Source organism: Mus musculus, chromosome 2 (genome assembly GCF_000001635.26).
Source record: "Mus musculus strain C57BL/6J chromosome 2, GRCm38.p6 C57BL/6J".
NCBI classification, from domain to species: domain Eukaryota; kingdom Metazoa; phylum Chordata; class Mammalia; order Rodentia; family Muridae; genus Mus; species Mus musculus.
In genome coordinates, this window is record NC_000068.7 from 125,178,963 (window position 1) to 125,205,517 (window position 26,555).

A 26,555-nucleotide genomic window follows, 5' to 3' on the forward strand; every position below is an offset into this window, starting at 1 on the left:
GCTAACACTATTGCCTGTCTTGCTGCATCTCGTATGAGGAACCTGGTAAAGTAAAGTCCTGTGGCATTCCGTGCTGAGTTACACAGGAAGACATTTTCTGATTCAATGCCCTAGGACATCAACAACCAAAGAGTAACACTGAAAGCCACCTGAGTTTAAGTCTTCCAAATGTGGTTTTAGGCGAGCACATGTGTGCTTAAGAAATAGAAAAGTTGAGGGAATGAGTAGCTAGAGAGGCTCTTTGAGTTTCAGGCAGCAATTTGTGTCTGTACTTTGCCAGGCCATGAAGACCCGACATAAAGAATCGATGTTAGCAGTGGCTCATGGCCTGACATTTCAGGACTTGGGACAGATCTTTTATGCAGGTCACAAAATATGTGGTTCCAAAAAGATGGTTGGATGTAAAGTGGCCATTACAAAGAGGCAAAATCTAGGTGGATATTTTTTTCTTAACAATCAGCAGTCATACGTTCAAAGTGTACAGAGAGGCTAGCAGGTGACCTTTCAAGTCTGTGATAAAATGCTTTAGGAATTTCATGATTGACAGAAGAATATACTTAATTCTCAACCCCTACAAATAATTCCTTTTCTATCTATCTATCTATCTATCTATCTATCTATCTATCTATCTATCTATCTATCTATCTACCTACCTACCTATCTGTGATATATGTATGTTCACATGTATGTTTGTATGAATGTGCATTTGTGAGTGCAGATGCATGTATACCAGGAAGTGCATGAAGATCAAAGGACAGCCCGAGCCTTCACCCTCAAAAACAGGGTCTCTTTGTTGCTTACTGTTGTGAACAACAGTCCAGGTGACCTGCTGTCCTGCAGACAATCACTTGCCTCCCCTTCCCATCTCAGCACAGGAGCATTGTGACTCCAGGCCTAGCTTTACATGGGTTCTAAGGGTTCAAATGAAGGTGCTCATGTACGTACAGTGAGCACTTTACTGACCGAGCCATGTCTCCAGCTCCTGTCCTAATGATGAAAAGGCTTATCTAGGATTAGAACCAGTGACCTCTCACACTAGAAGTAAAGAGCATGCCCTCAGACCAATGAGCCACCTTGCAAGCTGTCTTTAAGGTAGTAATAATAAAAGACAACACTGGGGGGAGTGAAAAAGCAAAATGAGAAGCTTTAGTAGTTGACACTTGGCTTACAAAGAACCTTTTATATAGTTTTTAAAAATCCTAACATAGAGTTTACATACATATCTATATATTTCAATAACTATCAAATACATAATGGCAGAGATTACAGCCAGAAAAACCCATAGGGGTAGTAAAAAATTAAAATATATACTGAGTCTCTTTTCTTTGTTTCATTTCCGTGATATCTTATTCATATACATCATTGTATCTTCTCATCCATGACCCTATGACACTTTCCTACACCGCCTTCCCCTCCATTTGTTACACTCCCTCCTCCTAAGTTCCAACTCTACTTTCCCATCATATATATGTGTATGTGTAGGCAGATGTCTACGTCTACATTTATGTGTAAGTATGTAAGTAGATACAGATTTAGATCTAGATTCTCATATGAATGGAAACCTGCAATCTCTATCTTTTTGAGTCTGTCTTATTTTGCTTGGCATGATAATTTCTAGTTTCAGCTATTTTCCGTCAAGTAACATAGTTTTCTTCTTAAGAACTCACGAGAAGGACCCAGGTTCCGTTCCTAGAGCCTACATGGTGACCCCAACCATCCATGACTCCATTTTTTAGGGACTCCGGTGCCTTTTTCTGACCTCTGCAGGGACCAGGCACATACATGGCACACACAAATACATGCAGGCAAAGCATGCATACACAAAAAGAAATAAGTAAATCTAAAACAAAGTTTTGTTTTTTTAATACAATTCTGTTTCTGAGAATCTACCCTGGAGAAATATTCTAAGATTGAGAAGAAAAAGTTAATGCATAATGATATTCATGAGGCAATGTTTATGGTATAAAATAATAGAAGTATTCAAATGTGTGAAATTAATTAAATAGAAAGAAGTCTGATTGTCTCATCATTAATATTAATGGTTACTTAGGAAATGTTAATATTTTATCCAGAATATTGCCTTATTAGTTATTTTGTTTAGTTCACATACAAGGAGATGGATTCCATCACAACATTGACATAGGCATTTGTCAGTGCACTTGGTTCTTCGTCTTCACATCCCCCTCCCACCCCTGCTCTTCCCCACGTCTTCTTCCTGACTCTCTCTTCCCCATGTCCGGTTTCCTCTTATCCATGATGTCCCATTAGCCTCTCTGTCTTTCACGTCCATTCTCTCATAATCTCCATTCTAGCTACATGACCTACAGACACATACATACACACACGTGCATGTGTAATTTTAAATCTAGACTCTACATCTGAAAGAAAACATGTAGTATTTGTCTTTCTGAGCCTGGTTTGTGTCACTTAGTGTAATGATGTTCAAACATGTCCATTTTTCTGCCACTATCCTAATTTCATTTTCCTTTCTGACAGCACAAAATTCCACTTTGTAAACATAGCACATTTTCTTCATCCCTTCATATGCAGATAGACATTGATGCTACTTCTATAGCCTGACTATTGTGGACAGTGCAGCTGTAAGCATTAATGTGCATGCATTTTTGTGATATGTCTACCTAAAACCTCTTGGGTATATATCCAAAAGTATATGTGGGTCTTACATTCAATCTATTTTCAGTCTCTTAAGCAATATTCATGATGGTTTCCATAAGGGACTACACAAGTTTGCATTCCCACCAACAGGACTAAGAGCTCATCTCTCACCATATCTCCACCAGCCCATGTCATTCTTTGCTTTCTTGTTTTCTAAATTAATTTTATTTTTTGATATTGTACTATAACTACATGACTCCCTGCCCTTTTTTGTGTTTCGTGTTCCTTTAAGCATCTTCTGCAGCATGGCTTTGGTGAGCATCACTGCCTTAGCCTGTGCCTGTTGTGAGATGCCCTTGTTTCTCCATTGATTCTAAGAGATAACTTTGGTGGATGTGGCAATCTTGGTCGACAGTTACTTGCTTTGGAATATTTCATTTCAACTCTTCTTGGCTTTGGGGTGGCCTGTGAGATGTCTGATGCTATTCTGTTGCTTCTGCCTTTGTATATAAGTTGGCACCGTCCCTTTACAGCTGTGAAAATGCCTTTTCACTCTGTATTTTTGACATCTTGATGGAGAATCTTCTCTCCTCACATCTATTTGGAGTCTTAAATGTTTCTGGAGCTTGAATGTCTGTGTCTTTCTCTGAATTTAGAGAATTTCTGTTATAATTAGTATTTTTTTTCCCACCTGTAGTGCTGGCCTCTTTCTTCTGTGCTGTAGGTTCTGAGCTCTAGTGTCTTGTTCACATCCCAGAGCCCTCAGACGTGGCCATGCTTGTTCGCTGCTGTGGGTTCCTATGCTGACATCTGAGGGCCATGCTCTATCAACCCCACCCTCCATCTCTGACTTTCTTCCCTCTGCCTTTGAGATTCCCTGGAACCAGTCCTGCGGCAACATTTATTTCAGCCACCGGTTTTTTGTTTTCAAAGCTTTTGTGTTCTTGTTTGTTTGTTTTGCTTTCCAAAAAAATCTCAGTTGCCTTGCTGACGTTTCACCTCTATTGCTGATCTTTCCTGTTTTCTCTGTGTTTGCTGTTTCTTCTCTGTGGTCTAGATCAAATTCATCTAATAGTTTATAATTTCTTTTAGGATATTGATCATATTTACAAGACAACTGAAGTTGTCAACCGGCATTTTGCACACGTTGCTGTCTTTGGGTTTAACATTTGTGGAGTTAGCTCTCCTGGATGAGTCATGCTGCTGGTTTGCTGAAGTTTCTTTTGTTTATCTGTTGTAATTTATGCATCTCCTGGTTTAGATATCTCTTCTGCATGATGTTTTTTAAAGGGGAAGGTCTTTCCTGTTTAGTCCCTACTACCAATCAAGAAGGAGGGAACAAACCTCTGTACCCACAAAAACATCAAACCACGGGGACCACATGGGAGCAGCCACAGCTCTGAGATGGAGGCAGAGGACCTCACTTGGCACTGCCGAGGGCTCCCGAGGGCTGGAGGGTGCAGCTGCTGGTTTTACACACACCTCTAGAACTTCGCAGTTCTTGGCCTCAAAAGCATTGAGTCCAAATCTCTCTCACTGCTGCTGCTTCATGAGCTGGTGAAATCCCTGTCTTTCCAAATAGTAACAGAGGAAGTTAAGGGCATGAGGGCTTTGGGCTTCTGGGGGCGGGGCGGGAGCTCCCTGATCTTCATCTAGTTTATCTTTCTGCAGTGGTTTCTGAGTCCCAGCCATGGGCCTAACTACGCAGATGCAGTTAAACACTTTCCCCACATTTCTATTTGGGATGAAGTCTAATATTTTGTATTCCATCTTTTTCACCAGTGCTCACATAGGCAGACACCATTCAACCATCTTCCCAGGAGATATTGTCTTCATTATTAAAGCATTTGAATTACTTATACATGACCTGAACAAGGAGGGCGCCAATAGACATGCCAACATGAACGGGGGTGGGACATCTCAAGGCTTCATCCCTACACAAAAAAACTATAGGGAACTAAGAAACTCTGAGAATAGAAGAAATGGTCCTCCCTAGGGAAGAACACAGTAATTTGTGATCCAATATCACATGGTCAGCCCTGAAAACATAGACAAGTAACAGTATACAGACAAAGCATGTTGTATTTGTATGTTTAGAAATGCACTTGAGAGCACACACAAAGACACTCCCATATGTAACAACAATTAAGGAAAAAGAGGCCATGAATTTGAAAGTGCAAGGCAGGTGGGTATGTGAGAGGCTTTCAAGAGAGGGAAGAGAAAGGCAACTGATATAATTACATTATAATCTCAAAAAAAAAAGGTTTTAAAAATTGCATCTAAAGTGGAATTATAACTTTCTAAACTGTGTGCAATTAGTTGAAAATAAGGCTGCAATTTTTTAGTTATTAGATTTCCCCCCTTGACTGTCTCTCAGGTAAAAATAATTATTAAAAATCATGTGGTCAGTAGAACTAAGGTAGATATGGGCTGTGTACATGTTATGCCAAAGCACTGCACATTTTGGGAATGAGAGAATAAGAAAGAGTCTCTGCAAAAGCCTCCTTACAAGATCGCCTCGGGAACAAGGACCACACAAGGCAGTGGAAGCAGCAGCTTGCAAAAACCAGGGTGTTTGTTCTGCATGGGTCTGACCAAGGCCCTCTCCACACATGTCATGTAGCTTGGTGTTTTTGTGGGACTCCTAACGGAGGGAGCAGGGCTGTTTCTGATGCTTTTACCTGCTCTGGGGACCCTTTCCCTCCTAGCGGGTTGCTTTATCTAGCATCCAGGTTGAGGGGAGGTGCCCAGTCTTATTGTAACTTGATATGTCATGTTTGGTTGGTATGCTGGGAAGTCGGCCTTAATATGTGGGAGAATAAATTAATTAAAAAAAAAAGTCATGCTGTTCAGGACTCAGAAGCTAGGGGCTCTAGCAACCATGTCCCCAAAAGGATCGACTGTATACACAGGCTTAGAATACATATGTTCAGACTCAGTGCCAACTTAGCGTGTTTTCAGAACAAAACCCTAAGAGAGCAGGCCTCTGTCAAAGGGATGACAAGATGAGGAGATGGTGTGGGGCTCAGGGACTTAGCTCAGCGCTGCAATGTTTGCCTCACAAATACAAAGCTCTTGATCAATTTTGTCCCAACACTGAAAAGGAGCAAGGGGGAGAATGACAGACAAATGTTTCCCCAGCCGCCTGTGTGGTCCGAGATGCCACTGGCAGCATGAATGACACCATCGTTTCTGGGATGAATTGCAATGGCTCTGCGGCCTGTGGGTTGGGCTACGACTTCTCAAGATGTCAACACGAGCCATGTCAGTATGGGCTGATGAACAATTTCCAGGTATGTACTTCAAAAGGATAGATAGATAGATAGATAGATAGATAGATAGATAGATAGATAGAAAGATAGATAGATAGATGATAGATAGATAGATAGATAGATGATAGATAGGTAGATAGATAGATAGATAGATAGATGATAGATAGATAGATAGATAGATGATAGATAGGTAGATAGATAGATAGATAGATAGATAGATAGATAGATAGATAGAAAGATAGAGTTTATCGGTGTCTGCATTTTCAGAATATCAAGTCTAGTGAAGCTTTTGGATCTGCAAATGATTAAATACTGATCTGAATTAAGCAAGGAGCAGGTGGTGTGGGAGGGAAAGAAGCCATGCAGGTGTTCTGTGGTGGGAACCTGTCCTTTGCAGGCACTGTTATTAGGGAGACAATAGGAGAGTCCTGTCACTCAGAGGGGAGCGCCATGCTGTTTCCTAGCTTCCAGTCAACAGTGTGAGATATCGTACTGGACAGGAGAGGCACAGGCTAGGGAAAACTCGGAGTGCATTTTGTATACAGGCTTTAGAGCAGAAAAATCTAAGGCAAGAGACAGGGTGAGGAGAAATTGTGAGTGAGAAATTTGGAGAGAAATGAAGGCCAAGCAACATGGAAACGTAGGACACAGTACGGACTAATTGTCCTATGTGCTTGGTAAGGAGAGGAAGAAGTGAATGGGCCGAGAAGCCTTCATCCATCTCATTTAACAGCCGACAGACTCAGCTGAAACCATTATTCCAAAATACAACTCAAGCTGACAGGCTCCTCCCAAACATGTACAATCTGTTCCCAGGGTCATAGTGATGCTGCTATCGTTTTCATTGTTATTCTGAGGCAAAGCATGAGTGTTTCAATTATGTCAAAAAATAAAGTTATGTTTAAAGAGCAGAAGACAAGCAAAGGTTTGGAAACACTTAGGAGAAAAGCTAATACCTTAAAAAAAAAAGTTGGAAGGCAGCCACGCCCCTCCTCGCACCTAGTCGGTACCACACTCTGGGGTAGAACTTCCTCCCACCAGAGCTACAGGGAGCACAGGGGGAGATGCTATGAAAATCCTTGGGGTGGGTGGGGGGGGGACGGACCTTCCTTCTTTAGTCTTTCCGTGTTTTCTAAATATTTTTGTGGTGGGTGGCTAGTGCTTGGTAAAGAACGAAAAGAGGTCATTTTATCTTGAAAAGAGAAGTGTTACAAATTCAAGAGGGAAGCAGGGTGGAAATCATTAGTTTATGCGTGGGAATTACAGGAAGTGAAGAAGGAATAAACTGTGTTCAAGAAGAGTTAGCTGTTCAAACCGTCTGTTGGGTAAACTGCGTAATCCAAACCACTCTCTTCTCAAGGTCATGAGCATGGTGTCCGGGTTCGGGCCCCTCATCACTGCAGGGATCTTTTCGGCAACACTGTCTTCCGCCCTGGCCTCCCTCGTCAGTGCGCCCAAAGTATTCCAGGTAATACAACCGTGAAAGCGTGCACTGTCTTCCCTGCCTCCGAAACAAGCTGAAATAGCGGTTCCCACCAGCAATCACTTTCCATCATTTTCTGCAACCGTTAATGTTTGCATCTAGCTCAAGTGCTGTGCCTGCCACATAGTCAAGATCGATTCCGATAATATAAAGAATGATGAGCCGCGGTGTTAACGTGCGCCTCGGATTGTGCATCGCTTAATCTTTCCCAAATCTTCTTTTCGGAATCACCTAGAGAAAACGAGTGCACATAGATACAAATGACAAATGTCTCCTCTTTTTTCCCATTAGGCTCTGTGCAAGGACAACATCTTCAAAGGACTGCAGTTCTTCGCAAAGGGCTATGGGAAAAACAACGAGCCCCTGAGAGGGTACTTCCTCACTTTTGTGATAGCCATGGCATTCATTCTCATCGGTGTGTAGTTTTCTTGCACTACAGAAAGCCAAGGACTCTTCTGACTACTCGGCCTTTTGCTCGTAGAGTCGTTAGCAGGTTTATGGTTAAGACTCCGTCTGGGAATGCTAGTGTTTGTCTAAGAGGGAAGTGAGACAGTTTAGTAAAGAGGACCTTTGAGGAAGTGAAGGAGAATCTACCCTTCTGTTCTCTGAACCTGAATATTAGAAGCCCATCCAGCCAAATACAACCGAACCCTCCCTTCAAGTCAGTATGCTCTCACCACGGCAGCTCCTGCTCTATGCACTAGCCTGATAGCTCTAAACGGCAAGCAGAATTATGTAGGCCAATGTTTCCACAAATGTAGTTCCTTGACCAGCCTCTCGGAATCACTAGAGTGTCTCTGAAAGTCTAGATTTTGCAGGCCCAATTCCAGGGCTGCTGAGTTAGAATCGCTGACGATTTGGAATCTGCGTTTTACAAGCTCTCCAAGTCCCTGCCCCCCAGTCCCCCCCCCCCACACACACACTAAATCTTTTGAAAATCACTTACCTGGATTGTGATTTTGTTTCCTTTCTCAATCCCAAGCAATCTAGAAGTAGCCACATGATCTTGAAAAGAGGTATTTGTCAGCTATACAATCCTTGCTCTCCCTTAACCAAAACCAAACTAAGGGTTCTCCTTTGTATGTGAAACTCTAGGAGCAACTGCAACTTATTTGGCTTATACAATGTGTATGCAGTTGGAAAAGGGCTACATATAACTCCAATTAAATTTGTTAGATTTTTAAGAAAATAAATAAAAATAGTTTATATGAAGATTCCAGTAATATAACAATTATAATCTAACCGTAATATTCAAACTGTTGCCCTTTGCTGTATTTAAATGTTTTATTACATTTGTGTGTGAGTGCCTGAGTGTGTTTGTGTGACGTGGTTTGGCTGAGCAAACCATTACCTACTGAGCCATCTTACCAGCCCTCTTCTTCAGCATTTAAATGATCACACATTCCACTTTTTAAAAATGCATATATTAAATTATCTCCATTAAAACCATTGAGAAGCGCATGGGTTTCCGTCCTACAGAACCTCTTGACTGTTTATATAGCAGACAAGGAATCCAGGGCCTGGTACATCAGAAACTGCTATAGAGGAGTTGTTGGTGTGCTTAGCTCTTGTAGAGACAGAGGTTTGGATTGTCTATTTTCTAACTGGCAGGTTTTTCTTGAGTCTCACTCCGTGGAAACCTCGGCTGTAAGTATGTATATCGTCTCAAAAGAAAAAAAAAACAAAAAATCAAAACAAAACACTAACTTCTTAAACTTTGACAGCTGCGAGCTATGTTTTCAATTTCCAGAAAAGTGGCGCTTCCAGGCCTTAGCAGCTGCTCGGCCGCCCTCCCGCTGCACACATGTCACTCATACTGTTCTTCTCTTGCAGCCGAGCTGAATGTCATTGCCCCCATCATCTCCAACTTCTTCCTGGCCTCATATGCGCTTATTAATTTCTCCTGTTTCCATGCCTCGTATGCCAAATCTCCAGGTAAGCCTAAATGAAAACATAAGCCTAAGCAAACAGTTAGTCTCGATAAATGAAATAAGTCCGTGAAAAGTGTTCAATCTGTGTTTTTATGTTTTCTTATATCTTTGTAGGCAGCATAATCCACTTTATTTTGGTGAGTTGGGGGATGACTTCCGAAATAGAAAAGGAATCATATGAGCAATGGCCTTTTTGACCAACCGTAAAGTCAATTTTCTCCTGTGGCAATAAATTATTCATTGCAAGAGAAACCACATTTATTTCAGCAGTAGAAAAACACCACTATTTATTTCCAGGGTAAAAGTGACCACAGGAGTGGAATAAATGTATATATTTGAGACCTCCTCACTATCAATTTGTTTCCTGCCCATGGTGCAGAAGAGAAGGATGAGCGGTTCCCATAATTACCTGCTGAATGCGGGCAATGCAGATCTACTGCCGTGCCCACGCTGGGGGCATCGGTACACAACTGCTCTGTGGTCTTAAATCGTTTAAAATTCCACACCCAAGAGCTGTCTCCTAGCTCATCACCCCTCATCTCTCATTTGCTCCCACTGTCCTTCTGACCCCTCCAGAAAGTCACCTGAGGGTCATATGACTCTCAGAAAGTTCTTCACTGTGAAGACTTTTCCTCCAAGCTACTAAATAAGTATTCTTTTACGATTTGCCCCCATCCTCAGCGTGTTGACAATGATGTTTGCAAAGAGACTGAGGGGCCTGTGTCCACACAAGGCCACTGGGTTACAGAAAATAACTGAAGATGTTTAGTGTAGTGTGGTTTGTCTTTAAACACAAATCCACAATCCTGTGCCATGTTTTGCTATTAAAAACAAAAACAAAAACAAAAATAAAACCCAAAACCCAAAACCAACCAAACAAACAAACAAACAAAACCAAACAAGCCAGCTACAATTATCAGAAGAGTAGAAAGGAGTAATGGGAAAGAGAGAAAAGGGGAAGAATATTTTTTAAAAAGTATGCAGGAAGACACCTGTAGATACACAAACCCCAAAATGACTCTCAAAATCCACCCTTCCCCTCCCCACCCACCTGACCTCCATCCTCTGTCTCTGAGAGGAAGCAGAACTAAGAACACCTGGGGCTTCTCTAATGGCGTTCCTGGAGTGCTGTTTCCACCTTGTGGTCATTGAGGGAACTGCTCCTCTAGACAGACTCCCGCTGAGTTGCAGTGACTCCAGATTTAAAGTTGCATTGACCCAGTGACCAAATGTGTCCTACAAATCAGGTTTTCCCATCCTGACTGAGCTGTTTCCTAGGCTCTTTCACTTCAGAAAACTAATAAAACATAGAAATCTGTGTGTATAGGAACTGTGACAGACACTTTAAAATCTAATGCTGTACATATCAATGTGTTGTGCCTAAGGACCACAGATAGCAAAATGTCTCCTCTTCTGTGAGATTATTGCTCATTGCTTCTGATGGAGCAAACATCGTCTTCTTAGAATAAGAGTAAGGCAGGCTACCTCTATTTCTCTGTGCATGGAGCAAAAGCTAACCAGCTCTCGGGAAGACAGGACATTCTTCTGCCCACCTGTTGCCAGGACACCACTTTTTCCAATGTACCCTCTTCCCTTAGCTTCCTGGTGGTGTTGATTTTATATTCTTGAGGTTTGGTAATTTGGGAAGACAATCAGGACTCACAAGAAGCACAGAGGCGTCTGTGACCATCTGCTTTTCAGGCGCTTTCTATTTCCCAACGTTTACAGCATCATCTTTGGTACAAATACTACTTTTGTAGATCAAGGATGCAAGATCATAAAAGAAAAAACAGTTAAGAGCTAGGACATGGACCTAAAAACTACAATTTTATGCCAGAGGAGGATTTGTTAACTGCACTTTTATAGTACAGAGTGGTACAGTAGCATTGATGTGTGCAGTTTTTCTTTATTATTTCTCCTTCCAGGATGGAGGCCTGCATATGGGATTTACAACATGTGGGTATCTCTTTTTGGAGCGATTTTGTGCTGTGCAGTCATGTTTGTCATCAACTGGTGGGCAGCTGTCATCACTTATGTCATTGAGTTATTCCTCTATATCTATGTGACTTATAAGAAGCCAGGTAAGAGAAAAAAGGCCACCTAGAATGGACTTCCGTGGCTGTCTCTATCCATCCATTTGTATGTTTACCATGTAGCTTCCGTGTGCTTACATGTAGTGTGTGCAAGGCAGTTCATCACAATGCTATGTTACTTAAGGACAATGATGATTAGCACCGTGGAGCTCTACACACGCTGTCTGCTCATTTAATCCTCACGGTGATGCTGCGCATTTGGTGATGGGAGGCTTGTTTTAGAGACAAAGAAATTGGAGTTCAGAGTGTTGGTCATTTACCAAAATAAGAGTCAGGGTGTGATCGAGCTGAACTCAGGCCTCACAAGTGTTTCCTTCTGTCACCTTCTTCCACTGTCCTAATGAAATAAGACCCTGTCTCTCAAGGAGCTCTCAGACTCAGAGAGGCAGTTGACTATAGCACAGCATAATGCATCACAAGAGCCGTGTAAACACGCTGCTGAGAATAGGGCAAGGCGTGAGCAAGCTCGGAGCTGTTCAAAACTCTCTCTGGGTTCATAGCTCGTGTTCACAGAGCCAACTACTCTGCGTGAGTTTAGTGAATATTTGTTGAATGAACAAAGTAAGTTCTAAAGCGGCATCAGGCCATGTGGAGGTGGTTAATGGCAGGGCAGGGATGAGGTTCCGTGGAGAACAGGAGTGAACTGAAGATGCACACACGGCCTTAACAGAGATAGAGTTCTTGAAGACTCAAGAGAAGGGCCATGAGGTGTCCTGGAAGTAAGAAGTAATCTGGATACTGTGGACACTGAGGCCTGAACTTCAGCTCTTAACTTCAGAACCCAGGAGGACGGAGAGCACAGTTAGAAATACCCAGGGCTCAGAAGTCAGCATTCAGAAGCCCAGCTCCACCATTGTGTCACCGACATTATTCTGCCAGCCAGGCAGAGATGGTAACAGCCAGTCCATACTGTAGCATGTATAAGCAATTTGTCCTTTGATATGGATGAATGGCATATCATATATGAACATACCACAATACATCTCTTTTGTTGATTGACAGTTGATGGGCATATAACTATATTCACTTTGGGATCTATATCTATATATAATTTAAGTGGATCTCTGTTTTCATTTTTGTTGAGTAAATGCCTAGGACTAAGACTGCTTATACATGGTGTATGTGACTTTTCTTCCAGATTGTCTGCCAGAGTAACACCGTTATTTTCCCCTCCAAACAGCAGTTTATAACAGCGCCCTAGCCACTCCACACCCTTGGCAACATGGAGACTTTAAAAAGCAAGTCGGTTGCTTTTAAAAGTCCTTTTTAATAGAGGTGTAGTCTTAGCCACTGTTGCCTGTAGGCTTAGATTTTTCAAAATATACTTTAAGAAGGGTTCTTAAAGGCTTCAACCTACCTTCTAGTCCACATCTACTAGAGGTAGAGGAAAAAAAGAAACGTTCATAGGAAACAGGAATGTGAGCCTGTTTAGAAATAGTCCCTGGGTGCAATTCCAGTCTTCAATGTCAGGATAACAGCAGCAGTCCAGTTCAGTCTGAGACACCAAACGTAAATCAGTAGCAGTTGCTCGATCCAGAAGAACCCACGAGGCTCCACCAACTTGGCATGAGTCTGCAAACGGCAAGAACCAGCCAGAATCCCATGAGAAATGCTTTGGCTAGTTACTGTCCTTGAAGTCATGACATGCAAAGTCCACTGAAGCCCAGCAACACGTTGCAAGGAGAACCAATGCAAGAGCACCATTCACTGTCTGTGGAGTTGAACTTATATTCTTTCCAAACATCACAACCCTCTCAAGCTTCCCTCCCAGCAGATCACATGCCCTTTCATAAGACAATTTCCAGGAAGAAAAAAATCACATGACCCAACTGAGTTTCCAAAGAAATCAGAAATTTCCACTTCAGTTCCCCAATTGGCATTTCCCAGTGACCAATGACACTGAGAATCTTACTTGCCATTCATATATCTTGTTAGGCAGCTACTTAAAACTACGCCTCTTGTTGTTGTTGTTGTTGTTTTGCTCAGTTGTGAGGCTTCCTGGTGTATTCTGGCTCCTCTTGCAGTGTGTACTTTCTATTTTCCCCAGGCCTGTGGCTTCTATTTTTATTTCCTTGGTTGTTTTTATTAATACAAGTTCTTAACTTTTATCAGAACTAGTTGATTTTTCTTTTTTCATTTGTATTTGTGTGTGTGATCTGAGGCATCTTTCCTTAACCCAAGGTCACAGACATTCAGAGCTTTTAGTAATTGATTAAGGTCTATTATCTACCATATGGAGCAGTGTAAGGTGTATTTTCAGTAAGGTTTGTCCTTTTACATATGAATGTTGAATTGACCAATAGAGGTTTTAGCCTCAAAACAATGAATATCAGGCCAGCAACTTAGTTCACTAGGTAAAATAAGCCACATAAGCTTGATGACTTGCATTCAATCATTTGAGCCTATTTTAGAAGGAGAAAACCCACTCTTAAATCTTGTCCTTTCACCCTCCCCCCAAGCATCATGTGCTGTGAGATGCATGTGTTGTAGCATGCATGTGCTGTGACATGCATGTGTTGTGGCATGTGTGGGCTGTGACATATATGTGTGTGACATGTGTGTGCTGTGGTATGCATGCTCTATGACATGCATGTGTTGTGGCATGTGTGTGCTGTGACATGCATGTGCTGTGACATGAGTGTGCTGTAACATGTATGTGCTATGACATGCATGTGCTGTGACATGAGTGTGCTATGACATGCATGTTCTATGGCATGCATGTGCTGTGGCATGCATATGCTGTGACATGAGTGTACTGTGGCATGCATGTTCTGTGGCATGAGTGTGCTGTGACATGCATGTGCTGTGACATGAGTGTGCTGTGACATGTATGTTCTGTAACATGAATGTACTGTGGCATGTATATGCTGTGACATGCAAGTGCTGTGGCATGCAGTGTTGTGGCATGTATGTGCTGTGACATGATTGTGCTGTAACATGCATGTGCTGCGACATGCATGTACTGTGACATACATGTGCTGTGGCATGTATGTGCCCACTCAGATTCATGCACAATAATAATAAAATCAAAGGACGGACGTCCTAAGGTCTGCTGGTCTGGTACGTAGTCAACGCTTCACATCACACTGTTCAGTCTGCAGCTAAAACCCTCACAGTCCTCACCCTGCAGAGCAAGCCCTGAAAGACTCTCATCAGAGGCGGGTCTGTCAGCTCATCTCTGGCAATTCTCATCATAAAACTTAAGAGAATCCAGTTAATTTTTTAAGCTTACTGTTTCTGAGGCAGGGTCGAGTGCTGAGCTTCCTCTCTTGAAGGTTGGTTTCTGTCAGGTCAGACTCTCTAAAGAGCCTAAACTCTCCTCATTACCCCCACAAGTAAGAATTTCCAAGCTAGTCAGCAATGCCACTCAAAATATAAATATATTTCTGTGTGCACACTACTCCCGCATAGAGAAATTTAAGAATTTTGTTTCTAATTTAAGAATTTGTGAAGGCCTTGAGCTTTCTGCCTACCTGGTCATAAGCAAGGTTTCTGGGGCTTCAGATTTACAGTGTGATCCTGGCTGGAAGGAAGTCTCATGCCTAAAGGTCACATGGGTGCTCATGGGCGTGTAGGATTCCCATGGGTGCTCGTGGGAGGGTACAACACTCTTTGCAGGAAACACTATCTAACTAACTTGGATTCTCATCACTGTTTGTATAGGCAAGGAAGGTTGTAGAAGAGAATGGCTTATTAAACATTATTCAATGCATACAGAGAATAAAAAGGTTGATTTGGGGGAGTACAATTGCCTCCTTTGTCCGCAGATGTGAACTGGGGCTCCTCCACACAGGCTCTGTCCTATGTGAGTGCTTTAGACAACGCTCTGGAATTAACCACAGTGGAAGACCATGTGAAAAACTTCAGGTAAAGTCGGCTTTCGGGATCCCATGGTGTTTCACATTACAAGAGTCTTTCCTTAGAGGAATCAAATGCATCGGAGTCTCTGCAAATTCTGTGGGCACATTTCAGACACGCAAAGTCACATTTCACAGCGGCAGAGGCCTGCTTGCTTGGCTATAATCCACGCTGTTACCAAGGACAGAAATGAGTGTGTTTTCCTTCTGTTCTGAGCTCTGCCCTCCAGGTGCCACAGCTGCTCACACTGCTGTGGCCTTTTCCAGGCCTAGAGACAGAAAGGCCTGAAGGAGGTGACTTCAGAGGGACATCCCCCAGGTCCTTGTGCACCTTAATCATTGGTTTTATCTACGATCAATCTGGGGCTTCATGATGTAATGAATCCCCTGCAGAGAAGTTATAATCTTAGATCTTCGTTAGTTATTTATTATTTCGGATGGTGCCTCACAACATGGACTAGCAAGGCAGATAAATAAAAATATCAGCGAGTGAGGGAGATTTGGGGTGACATATTGCACACCAAGGGAAGACAAGGGAACCCCGGGTACAGGGCTACCCTTTCCCTACTTCCTACTTTTGCTGTGATTAATTAAATGAAAAATACTAAGATGACAGGATGTAGAGTCAAGATAACTCAGGAATTCTGGTGGGAAATTCAAGAAATAATCGAGGAAGGGGTGTCTCATTTCTCTTAGTTTTCTATGCATTTTATTTCCCTTGAGGGGTTCTGGGCTCACAAGCCTCCGGCACGGGCCAATTCTCATGTCTTCTTTGCTTTCAGACCCCAGTGCATTGTCTTAACAGGCGGACCCATGACTAGACCCGCTCTCTTGGATATAACCCACGCCTTTACGAAGAATAGTGGCCTCTGCATCTGCTGCGAAGTCTTCGTGGTAAGAGCCACCTCATCTGGAAGCAGTGCTTTCTCTCTCTGTTCACAGTGGGTAATGTTAGGTGGCACAGAAGATACCCATGGAAACAGGAAAGAGAAGAAACGGCTTGGACAGGAGTTCACCTCCTTGAAAAAACAAACAAACAAGCAATGTAACCGTGGATGTAAATAGATAGATGAAATATATTCCTAGTTTCTTAGGAGACCAACTAAAAGTGATAAATATTCTTAAATGGTGGTCTTTGAGTCAAGAACTGAACTGGCTCCTTAATAAAAGGAAGGCATCTGGGCTGAGCGAACCAGACCAGAGCATTAACTAGCCTACAGAAGCCAACGAGAAGGAAGCAGACATGATGGTCTTAAATGACCATACATGGAATTCAGATGAAATGTCTGGCATTACAGATACCTAGGGAATTGAGCTCAGTTTTCTGTGCCTTTGACAAACAGTCAGAATCGAGCTAATTCCCTTCTGTTCACGGAACATGTTGAGGACTAATATCTCATTGGAGGTATTCAAAATAGATTCTAAGAAGTCTACCATAATTATTTACCAATTCTCCAAATGGGAAGAAAGCATTGAAATTAGAATAAAAAATATGTCCAGATCCTCCATACTAGCCTACGTCTGTATGTCTCCTCATGTTCCTTTCTCTCTCTCTCTCCTCACTCTGTCCCACGCTCTCTGTGCGTCTTTCTTAGTTGGAATCTTTACCGACACACGCTTATATTACTAAATACTTACCTGTTCTTCAAAGCATTTCCCCAGTTTCTTATTTGATCCACAAGCACGAAAGAGGCAGAAAACAAAGAAATGCTTTTTTCTATTTTACTAACTGGAAAAATGAGCCAGGAAAATAAAATCATAGACTGGGCCATACTGACAAGAAAATGCCAACTGGGATGGCAGAGGAGACCTGTCAGGGCACCTCTTGTTAGGCCAGGAGGAGAAAGCCGAGGCAGTCTGACCCCTGGGAGAACTGCCACAATCAAAGATCCCTAGTTACACTTCCAGTATCTGTCAAAGAATGGATGTGGGGAGTCATGGCCAGCCCACACTGCAGTGATGTGGCCGACTCCTTTACTATAGACCACCCTGAGAAACACTCCAACATCTTTTTAAACTTAGCAGTATCCTAATGCTGTGGACGTTGGCCACATCTCTTTCCTATCTGCTTAGATGACAGTAACTCAAACACTCTAACTAAATACAGTTATCCAGTAGGGGGTGGAGAGAGAGCTATTGGGTGGGCACGATTGACATGTTAAGTTATGGCCAACCATGACTCCAGAGGATTTATTAAAAACTTATCAAGAGCCTTTCTCTCTTATTATCAAGTTTAGTGCTCTGGATTAGTGGATTTCATTTTGGCCAATATAATATAGGAACCGGTTTTGATGGAATAAGCAGTTTGGGGTGTTTTTCTTCTCTAGCAATTTAGAGAAAATTTGGTTTAGCAAGAAATAAAATATCTTCAGGACTGGAGAAGTGAACAAGAAATATAAACAGTCATATAATGTCAAGGGAGAAAAGCTCTTTCACAGAGATTTTAAAAACCCTGCTTTTAATTAACCCTTTGAGTCTTTAACTGCACAAAGGACTATGGTCCTAGAAGACCCTATCCTGCGAAGCAAGGGCCGAAGTCATGTGATCTGGTAGCTTCACGAGTGTTGGACAACACTTCGTTTGTTGTGCTGATGTCTCCATGAAAGGCCCACGAGCCCTGCTCCCCAGTGCTTAAGTTCTCTTGGGAACAGAAAACAATTATTGCATCAATTAAAGCCTTCCTCGTTAGTTTCTTCCTGTAAACTCCTTAGGCTGTGGATGCATTTTTAGATTCGAGGCTCAGCTGTCAATCATCTTTCCAGGGGAACAGATGGAGACGGGTGCAGGGGGAGGCAGCATACCACTGGAAATTTTTCCCCAAAGTATGCAGATGATGGTTAAGCCAGCCTTGTGGAAATGTTAAGTAGTGACAATGGAAAAGGAACCGAGCTTGTGTTTTCCACTCTAGGAAGCATTTTCCCCTGGGCCTTTGAAGCTAACAGTCAAGTTTGGAATCACTGTTTTGACATTTACTAGTGTTGATTTCCTTACACACATAGTTTAGTCTCTCTGAATAAGAAAGCACCTGTTTTAAGGTCATTGTGAGAATTATACTTGCTTTCAAGCACTGTTTTATGTCTTTCAAATACTGAATGCTGGATTAACTTTCTTTGTTATTATTGATAATGTTGTTGATGTTATTATTGTGGTAATATGATCATTGCTAATTCCATTCCTGAACTATGGGGTCTTCAATAAAACCCAGATACCCTCAATCCAGAGAGTAGATTGCTAGACCCCTATTCACCTAACTCATTCGGCCATCGAAGATCTCCTTTCTCTTCCTCCCTCCTCTTGTCTTTTTCTTATTCAACCTCAAAACATCTGATGAGGAACACTAAGTCCTTTATGTCAGTGGGCCTCTATCAAGATCTTAATAAAGCATGGCTGTGGTGGTGCATGCCTTGAATCCCAGCATCTGCAGGCAGATCTCTGTGAGTTCGAGGCCAGCCTGATCTATAGAGGGGGTTCCAGGACAGCCAGAAGTGTTACACAGGGAAACCCTGTCTAAAAATAAATGTTAATAAAATAATAACATGATCAAATATTGGAAGAATGAAATGATCTGTGAAAGGCAGTAGGATGCATGGTGAGATGGCTCGTGGGCCAAATCAGAAGAAGGGAGATATTAGCCTTCTGGTAGTTCCAACCACAGAAATAATGAAAGCAAAGTCATGAGACTCTCAATATGTAGAAGCATAAGTTGATATATAAATGCACAGATTTCTCAAAGTTTCATTGTTCAAATTGGGGAATTAATTCATGGGCTCATGTTTGGAAAGTTAATCTCTGCAATGTATTAATTGGATGGTAGAATCCATTTTTGTGACATATTTGAATATTGGTAATTATGTTCCAGGATGTCTCCCCTCCTGTTAGTTTTTAACCTCCTTACATTAGCATTACAGTCTACTTTCATATTAATAAGTATGCTACAAGGACATCATAATCCCTTTTAGCCAAAAGAGATTGTACATGAAATATTTTTATGAGTTCTCAGTATGGCAAATTCAGTCATTAAAATAAATCTCTCTGATACAATTAATGTTTAATCCAGATTTTTGTAATACTAACAGACATACATTAGACTGTGTTTCTTTAACTAAGCAGCACTTTTCCCAGGGGCTTACAGTCATTGCAGGATAGCTCAGAGCTCTGATGGTCTACCATCTTTCTAGCTGTTGGTTGTTCTTCTATCTGATGGTTGTTGTCAACAGTAAATGACCCTCAATACAACATTCCTCCTCCTCCTCCTCCTCCCCCTCTTTCTCTTCTTTCCCCCTCTTCCTCCTCCTTCTAGTGGGTGAAAGCTAGAGTGCCCAAGGAGAGACTGGTAGCTTAAATGTGCTGACATCCTGGAGGCCTGAGTGAAACTTCTCCTCTAATAGCATGTCTTTCTCTGGTCCAGGACTTCTGGTTCAATAACCATCCCCCCACTGTCTTGACCTTTTTTGTCATCATTGAAAGTTCTTGTTTTTAGACTAATACATGACAATCCAATTGGTTTTGTAATATTGGTAACTTCTAAAACATATACTGGAAAACAACTGACTATACAAAGAACATGACCCAATTTATACAGAATTTGAAAATGGAAGGGCCTGAGAGCCGAACTATTGCTACATGGTAGAAATATGTGCTATGTGTATAATTTAAAATTTTCTGATTGCCAATTAAATTGACAAAAAGATCGATCAAGTTATTTTTAATAATTTCTCTTGTTTAACTCAAATATGTCCAAAATGTTATTTCAACATACAGTCCGTATAAGTGTTGGTGGTATTTATTTTACATATATGTGTATGCTAAGGCTCTCTTAATATGAACTCCATCGCAAATGCTGAATAACAAGGTGCGGATAGGAGCTGTTATGCTTGGCAGTGATGACCCAGCAATTGCCTTACTTGATAAATATATTTGTCCTCAGGAGAGGATGCCCATTGTATCAGGGAGTCAATCCAGAGCCACAGTTAAATCCAGCACTCTGCCTCCCAGTTCAGTTCCATTCCAGCTGCCCCAGAGCAAATACATTGTAGAATTAGCCTGGAGTTTCAGTGACATTATAAACACCCATTTGCAATGATAAAAGTCAGCTGTAGGTAGGACCTAGTACTTTTCAAGCTTAGTACTAGATATCTTATTTACTTAAAATAACCATGCAGGAAAAGGGGTGTTTATTCCCATGCCCAGAATAAGATTTCAGATCTGAGAGATAACCCATGAACTGCAAAGTAGACAAGCCAAGGGCTAGACAAGTTTTCTTGTATCCCAAAATCTGTTGTTTCCTATCAAAGACCATTAAGACTGTCATTTTAGATGCAGTGTGAGGAACCAGTAATGTCTAGGTCTCCTGGAAACTTACTACAACTTCAGATGCCTAAGCCTTACTCCACACCCTCTAGGGGTTGTCCACTACTTGTATCAAGATCTCAAGGAACATGTATGAAATCTACCACATCCAAACAAAATACAACTCTTTCTATAGACTGAAGAAAGTAGGTGCTCCATCTGTCCTGCCAGCTCTAAGGCAATAACCAGAAACACCTTTTGAACTGAATTAAAACATGAGAAGAGAAGAGCTAACTTGATCTTCATGGAAGAAGAGTTGCTAGGTAAACATTGGGTCTCCAGAGTTAAACCTTGAGATCATAAGGTGCCTGAGCATCACCATGGCTCTCTCCCTCAGCATCACCATGCCTGCCTCCTGTTCTCTGAGCTTCTCTCGCTCCCCTTACATCATAGACTTGTGATCCCTTGTTCCCACCAAATTCACTGAATGAGGAAGAAGCATTAACTCGCCCAACTATAAATGCATGGATTCAAGAGAAGCGTGGGATAAGGGAATTTTTAGCAATCAAAAAGCAGTGCTTAGGCACTTACAAAACTGTCGGGATCTGTGGCTTGGGGCAGGCATGCTTGGGGTCCCAAGAGTTCTGTCTGCTTCTTGACATTGGGATCTAACTGAGATTTCTTTAGGATCTGTAAACACGGCTCTCACTGTTGAGTCACAGGTTGGCTGTGAATTTGTCTTGAGCCTCTTTGGTCACATCCTGTTTTCCCTGTGTGCTGTCACACCCTCGGCTTTTCTTTCCACTCTTCACAAGGCAGTTATTTAAGGTGTTATTAAACCTGGGCATTTGGGGGTGAACATGAGTCGTGTGAACAGTACAGGTCCTCTCCAAAAACAAGGTTCTGGACAAACTTCATTTAAGGAGGTGCCTTTGCCTCTGTCCCATCTCTTAATCTAACAGGGTTTTACTGGTAGTTTTATCACCTGGTAACAGTAGTGTGAAGTATAATAGCAGGGCTTCTAACCAATATTTCCTTGTGTCCTACAGGGACCTCGCAAGCTGTGTGTTAAAGAGATGAACAGCGGCATGGCTAAAAAACAGGCCTGGCTTATAAAGAACAAAATCAAAGCTTTTTATGCTGCAGTGGCTGCAGACTGCTTCAGGGACGGTGTCCGGAGCCTCCTTCAGGTAAGGCAGGGTGTGAGTACAGAAGTAGCATCCAGGCAGATGATGCTCCTAAAAAAGATGGCTAGAATTAGGCCAGTCACAAGGCAGTGTAGGAGATCAGCGCAGCGGTCGGGGACCTCAGGATAAGCCAGCTAGAACTAAGGCTGAGGCTCTATTACCATGAACTAGGAATGATCCACCGGAAATGGAAAATCGGATGCCTTTGGCCAGCATCATTCCGTCCCCGTGCTCACTGAAATGTGATGGGTTCTGGTGGTTGAGGACTTTCAGACTCCTGCGTCTCATACGAGCAGGTAGCTATGGTCTGCTTTGGCATATTTTTCTCTTTTTTCTTTTGCAAATGCCAGGTGGGCAACTGCTAGACTCCACTAATAAATGCATGTGGGCCAGGGCAGAAAATCTCCGCAGCCTTGGGAATTATTTCCGGAACATTAAATAAATGTGATCGTCTCTACAGCTACATGCTGAAGTCTGCAGTCTTCTATCCATCCCCGGTTCTTCCCTTTGCCCGTCCCTCTTCTACTTCCATGGTGACTATAGAAACTTGTTCTTCAGTTCTCACCTCTATAATTTGGAGAGAAAAAAAAATCTTTAAAACAATTCAAGAGACTCTCCAAATGTAACATTTGTATATTTCAAAACAGGTAGCCAGTGGCCCCAAGGACGTTAGATGGCATGGTGAAAAGCAATAAATAGTTATCTGGGAGATAAATTGGTTCTGCATTTGCAACATTCCAACCTCTTCGCAGCCCTGGCTCAGTCAAACAGCCTTTGTAGTCTTTCTGGGACTTCTATAATACTAACCTGAATGGAAAGCTATGCCCACAGTGGCATGACTGTTATGAAAAACACCAACCACTTTCTCATTGGATTTGAAGCCTATTCTATAGAAGGGAACTCATGCCTTTGAATACAAACTGGTCAAGAGCCTACGGCTAGAGAGATCATAGACCTCCGAGGAGAGGGTGCCCTTCTTCTTTCTCTAAATGGACCTGATGATTATATCCATAGACTAGTGCTGGTCCCAGCCTTCATCAGCTTCCTTTTTGCAATCAGTGTTACCTAATGATGAGACCCGCCACAAGTTAAAGTATAAAGAATCAATTTCTGTGCGGTGCTGGGCTCTAAAAGGGTTGTCAATATTACCCCCTTCTAGGCTCATGAACACCATAGGAGTGGGAGGATAGAGAACGTAAGAGTTGGGGCCGAGGTCTAAGCTGCTACAAAACAGTGTCTTCTGGATATGACATGGGCATCACACCCACAAACTCACTGCAACTGTGGTTACCTGCATAAGACTTATATAAAATCTTACCTGTGACCATTTCATTGTGTATGGGGGAGGGGCCTCATGCGGCTCCACCCCTTCCAGAAGGACTATGGGCAATTCATAGGTGCTGGAGGAGGGAGGTCATTTTCTTCAGTGCTGTATTCACCAATAGGTTGACTGCATCCAGTTAGTAGCCTCACATATATTCATGTCATGCTCATGCCAGTGACCACATTTGAAACTCAGTGGGCTATGGCAATGGCCACTGAAACTGGTGGAAGCCTGTTAGGGAGAAGAGCTTCGGCAGGAGGCAAGGGGTGGAGAGGGGACAAGGGAGGATAAAAATGCTTAGATTTCAGCATAGACATGAGTACATTTGTCAACGAATTTTTTTTAAATATTAAAATAATCATGGAAATGAAAGTAAAGAAATATACAAATAAATATAAAATAATGAACGTGCAGCTTCACAGGAAGTGTGTGCCAAGTGTGCAGGACAGGCTCCTGCTAGCAACCCTTGACTTTGTCCATGCCCTTCTGTTCACCACTGTGTCCCCTAGAGTGGCTGCTTCTGGTAATTTCTTTAGTATATTCATGACTTAGGTGACCTCTCTTTACGCTCAGCTCTCCTTATTTTTGTCTGTCAATATCTAATTAAACTTGAAGATTCAGTCTAAATGCCACCTCTCCATGAAGCTGTGCGACATCAGCTGGAACACAGGTCTCCCTTGGTACTTCCACAAGACTCTGTTGCATTTATTCGCGAGTTACAATTGCTTAGGTATAACTTGTCTCCGCCACACTATTCCAAGCTCCTACCACCAGTGCCTCAAATGTCACTTTGCAATTAATACAGGCTTGATAATATTACCACATTAAATGTGATTAACCGGAAGTCGTATCTTGTCCTCTAAAGATGACTGAAGTTTCTGATATGAAATATCACAGCTAAGGACATAGTCACGCAAGAGCATTCTGTTTGGGAAGTGCAGCTCAGTCATTTTCAACAAATAATACGAGGAAATTTTCAATGGTCCTTGTATACAGAGATCTCTGAAATGTGGATTTTTACTGTTGACGTCATTTTGGACATCACAAGTGGAAATGGAATCTGAACCACTGCTATAACGTGCACATTGACAGTTAAGCCAAGCCTTGCTTGGCTTTAAATTATTGAACCATTTTTAATGAGTGTGTCAGAACTAATGCAAATGACTGCTAATTTAGCAAGGCTACACTCCTGTCATTTGAAATCCATTTACGAGTGAGATGATTTAAAGCTGATCTTCCTATTTTATGCTTGGGTGCGGGCATGAAGGACATGCATTAAGATGTAATCTAATCTTCAGAATCTTCAGAACATGACTTCAGTGCTCTTTGACGTCATTTGTCACTTGCCAGTGTAGTTTTACCGGTGCGGTAAGGACGGCTCGTGTGTTTACGTCCTCTGTTTAGGCCTCAGGCTTGGGGAGAATGAAGCCAAACACTCTCGTGATTGGATACAAAAAGAACTGGAGGAAAGCTCCCTTGTCAGAGCTGGAGAACTACGTGGGAATCATACAGTAAGTGATGGCTCGGGGACGAGCCTTTATTTACAATGTGCTAACCGGGGCAGTATACAATCTGTACACACAAAGCTCTCTTGCCTCAGATCCAGTTGCCAGAAAACACATTCTTCACCAAAGGAGGAGAAAACCCCACACTGCCCATAAACACTTGGAAAGGGGTGGAGTAGCAGAGGAAGTGAGGTGGGTGATACTAGAGTCAAGAAATGCAAATGTGTGAGGCTCTGACCTAAAAGCCTATGTACTAGATTAGAGGGCGTGTAGAGGGAAGGGGGTTTTCTTTGAAAACATTTAGAATCCAAGTTTGGCTATTTTACCAACAAACAAGGTGGAGAAAGAAATCTAAGCAGATTTCAGAACTGCATACATCCCCAGTGTCTTGTAATTGATGCAGCATCCCTGTGCTTAGCCCCCCTCCCCCATCTCAAACACTCAATTCAAAGGGTCAAGACGACTGGGCCTAGTCACATCAAACTGAGGAAGCCTCTGGCTCTTACAACATGTTAGCAATTGGTCTTCTCAGCAGTAAAACTCAGTGTTAACTAAGGTGGTCCAAGCTTGCACTAGTATAAAATTGAATAATTTTAGCACAAAAGAGAAGACAGGAGGAAGGTAGCCACACATCTACCCTCCGTTTCTTATTTCTAGTGTTTGTTGTTGCTTCAAGTAAGATACACCGTTATTGCTAACATTGGGCTGTGGTTACAACTGAATATTGTCTTACTATACTCCTTTGAATATAAGATTTTAGTTGTCTGCACCACTCTTAGGAATGGTTTCTTTTCCTTAGAATCGTCTTAGTTTTTAATGGTATTTAAAACAACAAAGTTTTAGCTTGCAGGGGTTTTTTTGGTTTTGTTTTGTTTTTTGTTTTATTTTGGTTTTGGTTTTTCGAGACAGGGTTTCTCTGTGCAGTCCTGGCTGTCCTGGAACTCACTCTGTAGACCAGGCTGGCCTCGTACTCAGAGATCCACCTGCCTCTGCCTCCCAAGTGCTGGGATCACAGGCATGTACCACCACTGCCCGGCCTTAGCCTGCAGTTTGATGAATTAGAACTCTAACAGTTATCTTACTGTACCCAAATCAAAGTGTATCAGGCTAAATTGTCCATAAAGGTTCTAGCAAAACATCCTATCTTCTCTTTCTAGCTCCTAAAAGCTGCCCGTTAGTAGATGTGGCTGGTGGCACTTTTTTCTCATCTCCAATCCAGCAATGGCCACATTGGATCGGCACCTTCTGTCACTCAACCTCATTTTCAAACACCTTTGTCACTGTATCAGGCCCAGGCAGCTATTGCAAAATACTCTCTTCCTTCAAAGCTCTTGACCTTTTTCCTTGTGAGGAAATACAGTCATAGGTTTTAGGAATCACGATGCCCTTTAAATCTGCCTATAAAAGAACAACATCTTTTAGGTAAAACAAATTGTCTAGTCTTTCATAATCAAGTTTAAATAGAAATAAGGTTTTCTTTTGAAGAGTTCTGTGTTAGGATAGACCTATTTTGTTAATTGAAGATAATTTATGTTTTGAATTTTGAGTGGATATTTATATTATATTGAACTTCTTCATATCATTCCCTGAAAGTTCAAGTTGAATTCTTATTGGAAGCTTGTTGCTTATGGTGACCAATCACAGACTACAGTGATGCTGTGGAGGGTGGCCTTATTGTACGGGCTCTGGGTCTCAGTTCTGCCTATGTGTGAACAGGGCACTTCCAGAGGCAAACGTTTAGTAACACAAATAAGAAATGGGCTTGCTTTCAGATTTACGATGTGTACTACAGGATGAAATAAACCAAACAGCTTTCCCTTCTCTTCTACGTCCTTTACTCTCTTTAGACTGGTGCAGAGAAGGCATCAGAGCCATCTGCAAGTATGTAGGATTTCCAGGGGGAGGCTCTTCTCTGAACACTGGAAACGGTTTTTGTTTGTTTGTTGACAAGGTTTCAACTACGGAGGCCTGGCTGTCCTGGAAGTCACTATATAGATG

At 42.1% G+C, this 26,555-nt stretch overlaps 1 protein-coding gene and 1 long non-coding RNA gene across 11 annotated transcripts in view; one reads left to right on the forward strand and one right to left on the reverse strand.

Annotated features, from left to right (window-relative positions):
- The window catches only part of Slc12a1 (solute carrier family 12, member 1), a 77,493-nt gene that overhangs the window by 26,453 nt on the left and 24,485 nt on the right, over window positions 1–26,555 (forward strand). For all 10 annotated transcript variants that reach the window (XM_030248885.1, XM_030248888.1, XM_030248890.1 and 7 more), the window contains 9 exons: window positions 5,758–5,909; window positions 7,249–7,356; window positions 7,663–7,786; window positions 9,205–9,306; window positions 11,228–11,383; window positions 15,163–15,262; window positions 16,035–16,146; window positions 21,591–21,731; window positions 24,457–24,563. In XM_030248885.1, coding sequence (XP_030104745.1) covers window positions 5,758–5,909; window positions 7,249–7,356; window positions 7,663–7,786; window positions 9,205–9,306; window positions 11,228–11,383; window positions 15,163–15,262; window positions 16,035–16,146; window positions 21,591–21,731; window positions 24,457–24,563 — 1,102 coding nt within the window. The remainder of the gene's footprint in view (window positions 1–5,757; window positions 5,910–7,248; window positions 7,357–7,662; window positions 7,787–9,204; window positions 9,307–11,227; window positions 11,384–15,162; window positions 15,263–16,034; window positions 16,147–21,590; window positions 21,732–24,456; window positions 24,564–26,555) is intronic.
- Gm46760 lies at window positions 15,908–22,526 on the reverse strand. Its single transcript, XR_001783449.2, has 3 exons — window positions 21,890–22,526; window positions 21,133–21,779; window positions 15,908–16,271 (listed from the first exon to the last, which is right to left on the reverse strand). It is a non-coding gene; the product is annotated as a predicted gene, 46760 (long non-coding RNA).